We start from the raw sequence: 15880 nt of genomic DNA, 5'->3' as shown, positions 1-15880 counted from the left end.
AATGTCCAAAGCACCTATCAGTTTATTTGCAAAACTTGATTTTTGTAGTGCTTTTTGTTGGTAAATGCTAACCACATCAAACCGTTTGTTTGCTAACTTTTATCACGATTCAGTTTTTGATTGAAATGTTTAAAATTGCACAATTACGGTCACCTTCCCCCAATACGCAAATGTTTTAAGTAGTGCACACTTATAAGCATTCCTGCTGGGCAGAGATGTAGCCTACGTACACACCGCAAATTCTACGCCGTAGACTTTTTGTTTGCGCTAACGCTTGCTGCCACATTTTTTTGGATAGTTGTCGCTTGAGGCTACGTCGTAAAGTTTTCGCGGTTTTTTAGCGCATTAGGTCAACGCACACGTTTTAATGTCTTAGCTGTTGTTTGCATTTTGTTTTATCAAACTTTCCAAATTTTGAATAAGTTGAAAGAATGTTTTCAATGGGCAAAGACATATTGGAACTAAAACCAGGGCCGGATTAAGGGTTTATGGGGCCCTGGGCTGAGCTAAAAGTGGGACCCTTATCAAGTGACATTTTTCGCTAAAAAGGTAATCGATCAATGACGCTAAAAGCATTTCTCAGCAGCTGGGGGCTCCGCCTCCAAACCCGAGTTGTGTGTATTGTGTAGTTGGTACTGTGCTTTTGCTGCGATTGGAATCGAAAAAAAGCGATTAAACAGGAACATCATTTTTAGAACAACAAAATGACATAATTCGTTTAGGCTAATGCTGACTTTATTAGAGGGGCGCAGACTCACAAACTTACCCGAGCGACGCCACTATTCTCTAGGTATGCCACTGTTCTCTAGTTGTCTTTTTGAAAGCAAAACCAATCATTTTAGAGCAGATCAACAAACGTATCCGTTTGTGAGATAGGTTACCACTGTTCAAAGTGAACTCGGTCCTTTCTCAACAATTTTTAGTGGCAACACTTTCAATACAAATTGCTTATAAGCGATTATTGATATGCTGTACGATAACATGTTCATTTTGTGCAATAGGTACTTTAGGCTACTGTTCAAAACAATTTTGCCCCAAGAAAATTGTGAAGAAAAACCTGATTAATTTTCAACAGTATTTCTTCGGAAAAGATTCGTTTTCTGGTTGAAAAGCCAATATAGCAATGACAATAAACTTTTAGTGCTTGGTGTGAATGGTGTCGAATACTTAAACACAAAACTGTTGAGATACAGAGCGATCAAAGCACGGGATCAAAGTATGCTTAATCGTTTCACAAGAAAACTAAACGTTTGTTTTTGGCCGCAACTTTATGTATAAACTGTGAATTGTTTGTCAGCTTCACACGATAAAAACAGAATCATATTCATAGGAGTAGGCTATAGGCCATTAATTAAAAATGAAATTGCAAACTAGTACGCGGTACCGGTAGTCATTTTGTTTGCTGCCCTAGAAAATTGTTCATATCAACCCAAAATTGACGCTTTTTTTCTTTTCTCGTGACAAACTCGCTCATCAATATTCTTCAAGATTCAATGAATCCAAAATATCGTGTTCAGTGCTTAGAAGCGTAAGATTTGAAACTCGCTCTTGCCTCGAAGAATTTCGAACTTCGTTTTTGATTCTCTTCAATTTTGAAAAAGATCTTTCTCCACTGCAGTTGGAGACCATTATACACAAATATATTCGCAGAGCAACGAAGACATTGCTGCAGGCGAAGGGAGGCTAGGTCTATCATTGGCTACTGGCACATCTGATAAAGCCTACCCCGCTGCCGAGTGGCGTAGCCAGGAATTTAGAAAGGTTTTTTTTGACAGCGTGTTCGCCTAAGAGGACAACCAGCGGCGGGGGGTCTGGGGGGCCTCCTCAGAAAATTTTGAAAAGTTACTTTGAATTTGGTGCATTCTGAGAGCATTTTCAACAAAAATGAGGGTATGAATATTCCTGTAAAATGGTGCTGTCCGGTGGCATAGAAAAAGGATAAGATCATGTTTTCTTTGGCATTTTTTGGAAATAAAGCTAAGTCTTTATGTTTTCTTGTTGCTAATTCCTGGCTGAGATATTTGAATGTGTGGTATTGGCAAAACTCGTTCTTTTAATGCAGTTTCGTTTAAAATTAGGCAAACTTTGTTTTAGAGACATAAAAAGACCAGCATCATTTTCAATATCGTGACGTCACACGCTTGCCAAAGGGGGGATTGAAACCCCCAAAAACCCTCCTTGGCTACGCCACTGCAGCTGCCTAGCCTACCAACTGACGCGACGGCGAAATGAAAAACAGCGCAAGCCGTGTTTTTATAATTGAAATTTTTTTTCAAAAAAAAATCTGTACCATTTCTGGATAAGAAAGTAGCAAATAAATATGCTTTTTGTTATAAAAAAAAAATTGAATAACTGGAGCGGGGCAGGGGTGCTGCAGCACCGCAGCACCTATGGCCGAGCCCCTGTTTGTTGTTTGAGATACGAATTAAAGCAGAATTCTCCAGCTGTGCAACTAAAAAAGTTAATAGATTTTTTCTTTGAGGTGGGGGCCCCCAAAAGCGGGGGCCCTGGGCTTCAGCCCAGTCCGCCCCCCCCCTTAATCCGGCACTGACTAAAACGCAGCAAAATGTCAGATGAACACTTTCAGATGCTTGTGTTTCTTCGTGGAAATTCAAAATAAAACTTGTTTGTTTCGAATGGTTTATACCGTGTGAATGTTTGGCACCTAGCAAACAAAATGAGTTTACGCTAGTGTATGCGCTGGCGCTGATGCCGCCAAATTTTTTACAAGTTACGTTGACGCATACGGCGTATGGTTTTTCGAACGTTTGCGTTTACGCTGGCGGCGTCAATATTTTTTGTATGCGCGTACATCACTGCTGCTGGGCAGAAGCGCGCTAGGGAATGTGCCACCCGGGGCGGATTCAGATTTTTCCGCCCCTTTAAGAAAAAGCATGTGAAAATGAAATGCGTTTTTTTATCAGATTATAATCAAAAATCGTAGTCTGAAAGTGCCGCCTCCAGACGTGCCGCTCGGGGCGGTCCTCCCTCCCCCCTAGCTACGCCACTGCCGTTTGATCAAAAATCGTGGAGACAATTTTCATTGTTTTCTTAACTAAAATGCAAAGTTACTAAACCAAATTCCGAATCAAACTACACCTTATCCATAAGAGGCTATAAGTGTCAAGTATTAGGCTAGAAGCAATGTGCTTCCAAAACAGTTGCTTGTTGCTTGAAATTAAGGCTGTGTGTCTAACGTGTTACTGAAAAAGTCAAACTTGTTAATCTGAATTAATCATAAGTGACCTCGAAACACGACGATTCGGTCGCCTACTGTAGCTTGGCCTTAAAAGTAGCTTGACTTAAAGTAACCTAACCTAGATTAATATTAAGTTTTTTTTTGTTTTAAAAAAAAAAAAACAATATTAAGTTGATTTCTAATAATGCAAAGTTGAATAATAGCCTATTCTTTAAGATTACGGTATAGGGCCTATAGAATCGTTCCTATCACTTTCGCATGGTGCACTTAGAACATTTTCAAATAGTGATGACTGCTTGCAAGATGTAGGCTACGTCAATAATTGTCATTTTATCGCAGTTATGTTGACCTGGGAAACTCCTTTCGTAAACAGACTGGTCAACTAGTTTAAGAATCTAAACAAATGTTGTTTACTTTACTAAGTATTTTTCTATTGTTGAGAGCCGAATACAAGCCCTTACTTAGATTGGCTGTGGCTGAAACTGTACGCAATTACGCTCAATTACGTAGGTCTAAGTCTGCCCTGATAGCTCAGTTGGTTAGCGGCGTGTGACTTCGTGAACGAAGAAGCTTCAAGATCAAGCAGGGCCGGTTCGAGTCTCTGGGTGTGCGCTTGAGCAACGCATTTAGCGGCACCTAATGGATGGAATAATTCCCCGGCAATAACAATTCAACAATCGGAAACTTCACTTTGTCAATCTCGATAACTGGCCTTGCGTCAAAAGCCTCTATAAGAATACGAAACTATCAAGAAACCTATCAAGGCTTTGTCAGTCCGAGGGTAAAGCCCTAACTCACAAGCAATTTCAAAAACAGAGTTGGTGTTGGCTGCTCTACGAGTTGTTCATAAACCGGTAGTAGGCGATAAAGCACTTCATCATTTTGTTCCTTCCTCGTATGGAGGGTTGGATACAATGCGCCATTGTTCTCGACCATGAGCTGTGCGTACTGCACATTCATACGTTAATTTTGTCCATTTTGTGATGTTTGTTGTCCAAATCATTCTTGGTCTGCCTTTATTTCTTTTACCGTTTATCTTCCCTTCTATTAATGATCTTTGTAATGAATTTTGCCTTATTGTGTGTCCGAAATACTTCAATTTTCTTCTTTTGACTGTTTGTAAGAGCATTGGGCTTGAATTGAATTTGGAGAGTACTTCATCGTTAGTGATCTTTTGTTTGCACTTAGTTGGCGATAAATCATTGTACAGTACTTAAATCTGTACACTGTTTGGCAGGCGCGAATCTAAGAGTTTTTTTCGGGGGGGGGGCCAGAAAATTTGAAAATCAATTAAAAATAAAGAAAAAGCTAAACAGATATGAACAATGATACTACGACATATCCGATATGGTAGAAAATAGACATTAAAACAACCATTTTCATCAATTGTGATGCCGAGGGACTAATATCAGCTGTTTAGAAGCATATCAAACCATTTGATACGGAAACATACAATTTTTCACAAAATTTCGGGGGGGGCCCGGGCCGCCTGCCCCCCCCCCCCCCCCATAAATCCGCGCCTGCTGATTGGTTATGGTTACATTTGTAAAAGCTGCTTGACTCCAAAATACAAGTGATTGATGCTCTAAAATCTAGAGCAACCACTCCAATAACACAAACACACCAAGATTTTCAACGTATTAGGCCTACTAAAACAATCTTCTAATCATGCTTGAGATGTTTAGACCAAAGTAGAATTCTTGAAGTTGATATTTTTATCACACAATCCTTAGATTGACCAAGTAAAACATAGGCTACATACCGTACTGAACAAAGTGTGCTCAATTGTTGTGTAACTAAAAGAAAAAAAATGTGTTTGACATAACTTTTCTGTGTAGGATAGGCTACCTGGGAAGACTTGTTGGTTGTGTTATCTTTATTTACCATCACTCCCTTAAGAACGATAACGCAAATTGAAAACTAACTAAATTTTGTCATCTTTTTAACTGATATATTAAAAACACCTACCGTATAACATTTATTCTGTTAATATACCGTCGCTCAATTGTGGAAAGTAAATTTTGTTTTGAATATGGTAATGAAACAATTGCAAATAAAGGATAGGCTACCACATGAAACACCAACTTCTTCAATGTGAAACTTAATTGGTGAATTTAAACTGTTTTTGGCGAACACAAAAGGAATTTTGAACAAAAGATGAAAGTCTGCTCAACAAAACAATGTAGTTAGTGTTTTTGTATTGTAGCCTTTTTACATATGCTAGCTGAAGATGCTATTACTATAACGAAAACAATTATTAATAAATTACACTAAGAGGTTAGATTGTTGTGCAAGTGCCAGCATTTGATGAATACAAAATAGCAGTACTACTATCTGTACTAATATCTTTCTGGAAATGTTGCTGTTTGACAAGTGATAGCAAAAGCATGGTAACATGCAGGCTAAATAAAATCCGCCAAGTTCGAAAACTTGTACAATTTATTAAAAAAAAGCTACGCTTGTGTGTAGGCGGTTTCTTCAAAAACATATTCAAACGAAATCAAAACAAAGCATTGTAGCTTGGAGTCGAAGAAAAAAGCAAGATACAAAACGCCGGTAGACGACGATAAAGCGCAATTAGTTAGTTTAATTGTGTGAGTCCAATGGACTTCGTGCAATATTTGGTGTGCAATATTTGTTCTTTGGTTCTTAATTTAGCTAAACTGCCTCAATCTTTTTCTATTTTTAAAATTTTTGTAGTTTGCTCAAACGCTTCAGAAATGCAAGAAGGTATATTTAAGTCGGCTTATCATACACAATCACAAAGATCTGTCCGTGAACATGAATCAATGCCAAGTTCATACGTAAATCACATTTTGCGGATAGCCCAACGTTATCAGCAACATTTTTGATTACATTTAGACTTTAATGCTTAACCTACTTAATATACTGCGTTATTTTATTTTATAGAGTAGTTTTGTCGGTTCCTTATGTATGAGCTAAACTGTCATATACGTCTTTGTTTACGTCTTCCTATCGTGATATATTTTATGCTACAAAGCTTGAAAAGCTAACAATAAAAAAACGAAAAAGTATATGCTTTGGGAAGAATTAAGGTATTGGCACAAACAAGATGAAAATCCATAGGGAATTGGCAAACCACATGGCTGTTGTTTTCATCCTATCGCTTTGTCAAGTTAGCGAACAGCATTATGACAGCTACTTGAGAGTCGTTAGCGTGAAATCGCAATTTCGTGTGGACAAAAATCTAAAGATTAAAAATGCTGTAATTGCAGCAGAGAAAAATCAAAGCGTTTAAAATTCGTGTTTCAACACTAAAGAGTGCGATTATTTTGGAAAACTTGATTTACGACAGGAAATTGAAAGCCTAAGTACAAGTGAGTTCATTGTATTTTTCACAGCCTTCATATTAAAAGATTAATTGCCAATTTTTGAAATTTGAGATGTGTTTTATCAACGAGCACTCTTTCTTTTAAGCTCGAACAGCCAAATGTAATATAGTTTGAAAAATTTGTTAAAAACTTTTGAAAACACCTATAGTTAACACCTTATCAGCAAACAACAATCAAGCTATAATCTCTTAAATGAATTCCACTTTAGGGAACATAATGAATAACTGAGCAAACATAGTAAAAGTTAAACAAACCGTACGCAACGACGATATCCTTGATGTAGGTTATGTATTGGTGAAAAAAGTTTTCTCAATCAGCCCCCGGCAAAACGTGTGTTACTCTTCATACGTTCAATGCTACGTTGCGTCAAATTTCTGAATCATTTTTTTTTCTTAATTACAGTTTAAATCTTTTTTTGAAAAGTGTTTTTGAGTTGCTTCTGAAACTACACTGAGGTTAGTTGAAACAGGGCAGTTTAGAAAATATTGATTTGGCAGACAACGATGCAGTTATGAACAGCATAAATCCAAGCAGCGTTTTTCTTAGAAAGGAAATTGTGAGTACACGTGAGGTTATCGAAATTGGCATTGCACAATGCACTTGTATTGCCGCATTAAACAGCCATCACAGAAATTTACATGTTTGATGTAGAGATTGCTGCATATGCCGCTGAAGGACGTGAGATGTTTTGTTTTTGATCGCTTTGCAAGCATGCAAGTCAAGGGCGGTATGTATGACTCAATCAGTGATAATGAGAAAGTCCTGCCCTATGACAAAATTTTGGACAAATCTGTGTCGCTGTTTACGAGGAATTCAACGTAGAAGGAAAAACGAATAAAAAAGCTCAGTATTGTCAGCAGCAATTATGATGTCACCTTGTTTTCCAACTACTGTATGCTTGAGACAAACAATAACCGTATATAGAAAGCAGTTTAGACCAATTAAAAGCAATTACTATCTTTGAACTGAATGTTGGCTGATGCTTACAGCAGGTGCAATGGTAAATTGAGAATAGCATTTATACTTTTGGCAAGTAAGTGTGAAATTATGATCAAATGAATACTTTCAATCCCGATCAAAGTTGATCGTGCAAAAAATGAAGCTGAATCAACTCTATCCAAATCAAATCACTGTCATTTTGTGTGAAACTGACGGTACAAGCCGAGAAAGCAATGTAAAAGTTGCAAAACTCATTAGCCTCTGGGTTCAAAGTTTTACTTGTACCGTGAGCACAAGCAGCAGTAATCAAGCTAAACGAGCCATAAATTTCGTGGTTTGCGCAATGAAGTCTAGGGCAGTAATCTGCAGTTAAAGGTTATGAATTGCACACTAATTTTTATATGTTCTAAGAAGCAAGTAGGATGGAAAATGATTGTTTTTCTTGCAGTGAGACAGTTTATCAACATTTCAGCTGTTTGTCAACAACTAACGGCCAGCTATATATTGAAGCCAGAAGCTTCAAACTTCATTCGGCAGCCAAGCATGGACAGACGATTTGATAAATAAGGTGTAACTTAACATGTGATTAAACTTCATGTGTTATCATACAGCATGGCAAGTTAGGCTTGTCGTTTCAATCAGGAAGGAAAATTTGTGCATCAAAAAGTCTAACAGCACTTGAAATATTTATATCGTGTGATACGTTTCTGTTCACAATTCAACCAAAAGAAACTCTCTGATATTAAACAGTTTAAAACTTAACGTTGAGGAACTACCGCAGTTTATTGAGTGATGGCTTATAAAAAAGAATTTATTGAAGCAAGGACTTCAATCGAAACGGCATTTCGTGTATAAATGTCATCAATACGAAGCTAATTGTTAATTTCCCTCTCATAGTAGTCAGTTCGATAAAATATCGTTTATAAATAGTGGAACAAAATCCACTTTCGATAAATTGTCTTTCAAATAAATTGCCATTCGATAAACTGATCATTTCCAACATTTGCAAAGCATTTCTAATCAAAAGAACTTACAATAGGGCATCTGAAATTAACTTGCAAATAAAATTTATCAGAATGCGTCATCCAATATGCAGCATATAATAATTCAATTTGTAAGATTACCACTTCTTTGGCAAGCAAACAAACTATTTAGTAAAATCTATGATTTATTTGTCAGAACACGATAAAGCACAAAGTCCGTTCATAGAAAGCACAAAGCAGAGAACTAGCCAAGATGTTCCAATCTTTTTAGTTGCTAATCGATTGCGTTCAGAAAGAGAACACGTTGTGGGATTTAGTGAATTTTAGACAGAAACTTCATGTAGTGTAATGCCACTAAGTTTATTATTTTTAAAGCATCAACCCAGTGAACGATGAGCCAACAAAAGACGACAGGCGACAGCAAAGTACAAAGAAATACAAGCTTGTTGTCTGAACTTGACTTTGGTAGCACAAAGTGTAAATATTATGTCAAATAATATCTAGCTACAGCCACCCATTTCATCAAGGAATCTTGAAAAAGAAAATAGAAAATGGAAATAGATGTTGATTCTTTCTGCGTGAAGAACTAGCCTTTTTTCTACTTTCTTCGATCTCGCTTCTGATTTAGAGAAATCCGAAAGGAGCTCAGCTAGATATAAACGGTTGCTCTGCGTTGTGTAGAACAGTAGTCAGCTGTGAACCCAGTCGGTTGAACAGTGACCATGAAAGTTGTGTTACTTTCATACAAAAGGATCCTGTTGTCGATATGAAAATAAACGTTTTCATTTATTAAATGATATTTGAAGTTTGGGTAATCGGCAAGGTCGATGTAGCCTACTGCAAGCGGCGATTGGTTATTAATATTCTACAAAACGAGCAAACTCAAGGACTAGTCGCTGGCTGTCGATCGCAAATAGCTCTTTAAGTCAAGTATTGTGATAATATTTGATTGTCAAGCTTTAGCTACTAAAGTCAGTCGTCAATATGCAGTATAGTCAAGATTTCACTTAGTTAAACAAGAGCAATGCAAGCCAGATGGGTTAATAATTAGTCAAAACACGTTTCGCAAGAACGTGGCAGCGCTAAAGTAAAATAATGGTACATACAATTGCTCTAAATGTGATATTGCATATAGATAAATCAGTATAGGTTACTAATGCGTGGTATTGGTGAAAGATACTAATGATTTCACGTATTTCAGGTTTTTAAAAGTGTCATTTATTGCGAAGTAGTTCATCAGTTGTCGTATTTAGAACATCACTTGTGAAGCAAAATATTTTCACGAATTTTAAAAAGTATTTGAAATGGTCTACAGTTACGAATTGGGTCTCAGTTCTGATGAAATGGCAATGGATTCTGGTGCGAACGATGAAATCTTCAATTCCACGGGAAGCACTATCAACAGCAACAGCATCACGCGTACTTCTGATGACCTAATCAATGGGACCTACCCTAATTTACTTCCAAATGTTGTCGCCAGTGCTCCTCCAATCGCACAGCAATCCGTTTACACAAATGGGTTGCAGCAAAAAAGCTACGGAGATTCTGCAGAGTATGGAACGGAGATGTCTAGGTACTATAACAACACTTCGACGCAAGACGCCAGAAATCTTTCACCAGTCTCCAACTATTCAAGCAGTTGTTTGCCTACTTCTCAGAGCTTTTCTGTTCCAAGTCCTGTCGACACAAAACCAAATATTACAGATCTTCGACACGGTTCACTTCACACCTCTTACACACAGCAGAACACAAGACAATTTTCACCTTATGGTTCAACTGGAGACTCCGACAATTTGTCGTCGGGCGAAGAAGATTACAACAGCTATAAGTCAACACACTTACGTCCCCAAGTTGCTATAACACAGCCGTGCAGTTTTGGTCAAACTATAGACACTTTCCATCCCTCATTGGAAGAAATGTCTTTAACACATCCTTCATCCTACATTCCATCAGAGCCAATGGCATTATATCAAGGAAAACATACCAACAACTTTGGGTCTGAAAATTGCAACCCGCCCCCTCTTTACCTTGCCTCAAATCCTCAGTATCAATCTGCACTCGGAGCTTACCCAAATATATTGCAAGAAGCCGATCCGGTGCAAAGCAACGAATTATCTTCATACCTTGATAATTACCCTGGCACCACCCTCGCAGGGCAACAGCAACGCGGCGTGTGTGGACAAAACGGTAGCAATCAAGTTCTTTCCGAATACAAAGTCCTCCGTTCGAAAAATGGTGCCACCCATTTCCCAAAAAATGGCCCAATTTGCGCAGACCTCAAACCGAAAGTTCGAGGGAGCGGAAAACACACGCCCTTGCCTGGAGACGAAGTTGAGGGAATGTCTGATAAAGAACTCATTGATATGTCAGTGAGACAGCTCAACAGAACTCTTCGTGGATTAAGGTGATTACGGACGATTTGCAAACAACTGATTAATTCGTTGAAAATCTAACGATAAACAGTTCGGTTTTGTGTAATGTTCGGTTTTGACTTTTGAGCAAGTAAAGTATCTGTAAATTTAACCAATTAAACAAATTAACATTATTTTTAATAATAAAGGTTTGGTAGAGATTTCACTTTTATTGTACCGTTGACATATAAAACTTAGTAACATCTGTGGTTTTAACATACTTTGTTCACTAGACAAAATATACATAATTAAACAAGAAAAGTTGTTTCCAACTAAAGAAAAATTGATAAAAATTAATCAATTGTTGTTATTTGTAGCAAAACGCAAGTACAAACGCTAAAGCAAAGAAGACGAACACTCAAAAATCGAGGGTAAGTGTTTTAAGACTGATTTTCTGCGTATCAACGTTTAAAATGGAAAATATCAATCTATTAAAACGATGGCTGGAGTTTCAAAATTGTATGATATTAAATCGGTGAGCTGATGCCCTGGTGTTGAAATGCATTCGAAACATTTGCTAATTCTTAAATGACGATTCTGTACTTTGAGCTCTTTTTATATTTAACAAATATTCTGGTCTTTGTACGCCTAAGATCGTATGTTTATAGCAATGTTGATGAACGGGTTTAAATGCATCCTGGTTATGCGGTCTTCGTTTTTCTGTAAAAGTCAGAATTAAAACTGTAAATGTTAATAACGGTATGTATATAACGCTACATCCACTGTACAAACCGTTCCAAGACGCTGCACATGGCCACGGAAAAGAAAATTTTTTATACGTGCTGAATTTTTGAATTCTAATTTCAGATACGCCCAAAGCTGCAGAACCAAAAGGGTCATGCAAAGAAACGAACTAGAAATGGAAAATAAAAAACTTACTGATCAGGTAATAAAAAATTAACCGTCCAAAGATCAACGATTAAAAGTTGAAAAACGTCAAATTTCTGAATATAGGCTGCAGTGGATTCTAGTTGTTTGTAGCATAACTTAATTTCGTATTTCTCTGGGTCGTTCAACATCGATTTGATATTGAAACGATGTCTTCTGGGTCGTTCAACATCGATTTGATATTGAAACGATGTCTTCTGGGTCGTTCAACATCGATTTGATATTGAAACGATGTCTTCTGGGTCGTTCAACATCGATTTGATATTGAAACGATGTCTTCTGGGTCGTTCAACATCGATTTGATATTGAAACGATGTCAAAATGGCGACTTTTGTTGACTGGGTAGTCAGTAGCTCATTAAATTGTGATACCGAAGCCCGACTAGGGATCGAAGTTAGCATAAGTTTGTTTATAAGTCGGTTTAGAAAGCAAGACAACAAAAAATACTTTTTTTGCAGATAAATCAGTTAAGGAACGAAAACTACAACCTTTCGAAAGAACGGGATGATTACAAATTCAAGTACGAACAACTTGCAGTCACTCCCGCGCACTCTCGGGCGCCACCATCCAACACCCTGTACTAAAGAAGCCCGTTGGCCATTATCGAAGTCAATGCCATGTGTTTCCAGCAAAAGCGCCATGAGAAGAGAAGACCGCTCGCCCCTGCACAAAAGACCGCAAGTTACTCTCCGCGCAAAAAAAAAAACACCATGATCTTTTATTAAGTGTAAGATAGAGCGCCGTTTCAATATAATACGCAACAAGCCATTTTGTGCTTTCCAATACGATGAAACCTATGAGTTTCAAACATACTTGCCTTCCATTGCGAAGTGCCTTATTGTGCATCCGTGCTGCTTCATTATTTTTTATTGGCCATGCTTGTTTGTGTTGTGCGGTTCTGTACAGTTTCTTGAATGTAAGAAATGAATTTGTGAACAGTTTTTCCAAAGCGTGGGCCAAGATGAAGGAATCGGACGTTTGCACAAAGGTATACAGATACCTGTGAAAAAGTTTGGACTTAAAGCAATGATATTGCCAACATGACTTGTGCCATTAATAGAAAATTACTATAACACGATTTTAACATCTTAGATGTAGCCTACATTAATTAATACACTGTCTTCTAATGCAACATGTTGCATTTTTGTTTTTTAATGCGTAACTTTCACATAGTGAGCTCCGACTAAGGTTTTAAACTAGAACTTTTAGCCTGGTCTAATTCGCAGACTTTGTGGTTAAATAGAAATTTTATTTAATGGTATTGCTCAACGTTAGATGGTATTTGGCTTAAATAACATCAATTTTTATAACTCTTACCAAAAATACGTAAACGTATTGGCAGTGGCTATAGTTACCACAAAAGTTGTAAAATTTTAAACGCAGAACTTTCGCGCATGCGCGAATTCCACCAAAAAGATGTTCGCTTGTGTGGAGATTTTGTGGTAAAATAGCCACTTTCAAAAGTATTTGATTATTTCATTTCAGCTTACTTCTAATAGTTATGTTTATGACTGTAAAGTGATAGACTAAAAAGCTTGATCATACAAATTTGATAAAAACCAAATGACATTTTTTTATTTCTGCAACCTGTTAGAAAAAAGATATAGACATAATCTGACCAAACTATTATACGTTGATAGGGTAAAGGACCAAAAAATATAATACATTTTCATTTTTACATATTTTTGAAAATTAAAATGTGACTGACACCAAACAATCTATTGTATATGTCAATGAACTTATCGTTCATATGTTTTTTTTTACGTTTTTGCGGTTGACCCAGGAGTGCCGCGATTTTTTTAAAGCTAAAGAAAATGCCTGTCAATCCAAATTGATGATTGACAATACTTGCTATCTAAAGCTCCACCTTTGTCACTTATCAAAAAAAAAAAAAAATTTGCCCAACCTTGCAATATTGTAAATAAAAAAATAATCAGGATAAAAAAATTATTTGAAATGTTTTCGTTGGTGCTGCCAATGATCTTTGATAGCTTTCACAAAATTTAAATTGCAACCACAAAAAATTAGTCAAAATTCGATAAAAAAAACTTTTAAATTTTTTCGAGCTTATACAGTTAGGCCATGTGATAAAGCATAATTTGTGTGAAAATATTCTTGTGATGTGAGTCACTGCGCATCTTTTACTTGTTTCTATTTTTGCGTAAATCTCTTTAACTGCATGCTACGCGCGGCTGGTAATATCACTGCTGATACGCTAAGAAGCTTTTGTTTAAGTTGCTAAATAGCCATTGTATTTAACACGATTCTGAAGCTGTGACTGTATACAAATGTGCTTGTTTATAGGTGTAATGTGAACGTGCATCCTTTTTGACAGTTTTCCAACCCGTATTTTTAATGCTATAAATAATAAATGAACCTTTCCAAAAAAACATGAAGTACCTTGTTGTAATGACTCAACATTTACAACTTAGGTAGAAAAGGACACGAAATCACGCAGTTTCAACCTGTGTCGCACATTGCGTTTCTGCTAAATGAAACCACAAAATCAAGGAGTCTAATAAATAATTTTTCACCACTTTCTGTTGATTAATGAGGCTAATTTTATACCTTCTGTTCCGTAACGCAAAACATGGCCTTCAAAGCTTCAAAAAGCTACTTGTAGCTAAAAATGTTACGACTACAACAAACAAAATCGAGTATTGGTAGATTTTTTTGAGAGTAAACGTTTTCTTAGAACAGCGGTCGGTAAGTGCAAGCAAATAACGAGTATGTTCAAACAAGTCCAAATGTTACTTTGATTTTGAACTCGACCTGACACTCGAGAATTACACTTAATTTTGGGAGGTTTGCTTTCGTAAAAAAAGGAAAAAAATTGCTTTCGTAAAAACAAACTTAGATGTAGCCTACTCATTGTTTTAAAAACTCATTTACAACCTGCTATTAGCTATAAATAAGCTTTTGTGAATGCTTTTATTCACATAATAAAGAAAATACAAAATATGTCTGTGTTGGCTCGTTTTAAACGAGAGTCGTCAGCTCGTAGCAACAACTTATGAAAATGTGTTTCTCGGCAGTCGAGTGTAGCAAGAACTCAGCGATAGACTCAACTTATGAAAACATCGCTTTCTTACTTGGTAAAAAATGATAAATAACTTCCTTGATGGTCAAATAAAATATCTTTACACATGCGATGGTGTGAATGCAAGACCTTTCGTATATTTCAATCCAAGATACATACTATAGCGTAAAAGTACAAAATACAACTGTGTTATAAAATATAATCGTATTAATAAACATGCTATGAAATAGAATTCTTATAAAGCGTAAAAATGCAGCACAAAAGCGAATTTGAAACGAAACAGAATATATAACACCGCTGCAACATTGTCAACTTGGTGTGTCGGATTCAAGGTAGAATTAAAGACAAAAAAGAGATATTTTACTTTATAAAAGACAGTGCGAAATCAATTTCATTATCAGAAAACATTATTTTACAATGTGCGAAGATCACTCGTTTTACATTCTAGATAAGCGATCAACTTTTTACGTTCGAAGATTCACGTGCATGTTAGTGTTCCAAGCTTATGGAGTAGCGAAATCGCGTCTGCTTTGAAACGAAACAAAATATTCAACAAAACACTTCATTCGAAACGAAATATGTTTGTTTTTAACAGCTGCGCTGTGGACTACACCAATCATATGACTTCAAACAACTATATAATAAAACATTTTCAAACTAAGAATATAAAGTACAGAGCCACTAGAAGTTGAACGTATAACATGTCGGTAGTTTCTGAAGTTCGCATACTATTAATAATTTTAACATTTGTTGTAAAGTTTAGTAGTTTTTGTGAAAAGCAATTAATTTTAGACAGTTTGACTGTCTCTGATTCTGATAATACGCTACCCAGGTATGATGCGAAAACAACCAATTTTAGGAAAAGCTGTTTTGACTACAGGTATGAACTTCTGTCACCTAAAAGAAAAAAGAACAGTTGTTAATTAGTAATGAAATATTTATCAAACAATAACAAACGCTTCGTTTCCGAATTCGTCTTTACTTATTTAAACTCAGTAGAAAGACCTAAATAAAAATTACATCATTATTTCGAAATAATTTGCTTCTAAAAAGGAATTTAACCAAGT

General features: G+C 36.5%; 1 protein-coding gene across 1 annotated transcript; it reads left to right on the top strand.

The window, feature by feature from the left end:
• The first annotated feature begins 9438 nt into the window (after nt 1-9438).
• LOC145769314 (uncharacterized) lies at nt 9439-13781 on the top strand. The gene is made up of 4 exons (XM_082580910.1): nt 9439-10878; nt 11203-11256; nt 11693-11771; nt 12232-13781. Exons 1-4 carry the CDS (start codon nt 9779-9781, stop codon nt 12355-12357), a joined length of 1359 nt encoding a protein of 452 aa, XP_082437036.1. The 5' UTR covers nt 9439-9778; the 3' UTR covers nt 12358-13781.
• The last annotated feature ends 2099 nt before the right edge of the window (nt 13782-15880 follow it).

The sequence above is a fragment of the Aplidium turbinatum genome, chromosome 4 (assembly GCF_918807975.1).
Source record: "Aplidium turbinatum chromosome 4, kaAplTurb1.1, whole genome shotgun sequence".
NCBI classification, from domain to species: domain Eukaryota; kingdom Metazoa; phylum Chordata; class Ascidiacea; order Aplousobranchia; family Polyclinidae; genus Aplidium; species Aplidium turbinatum.
Note: the sequence above shows the minus strand (reverse complement) of the source record. Positions and strands in the feature narration are given on the sequence as shown.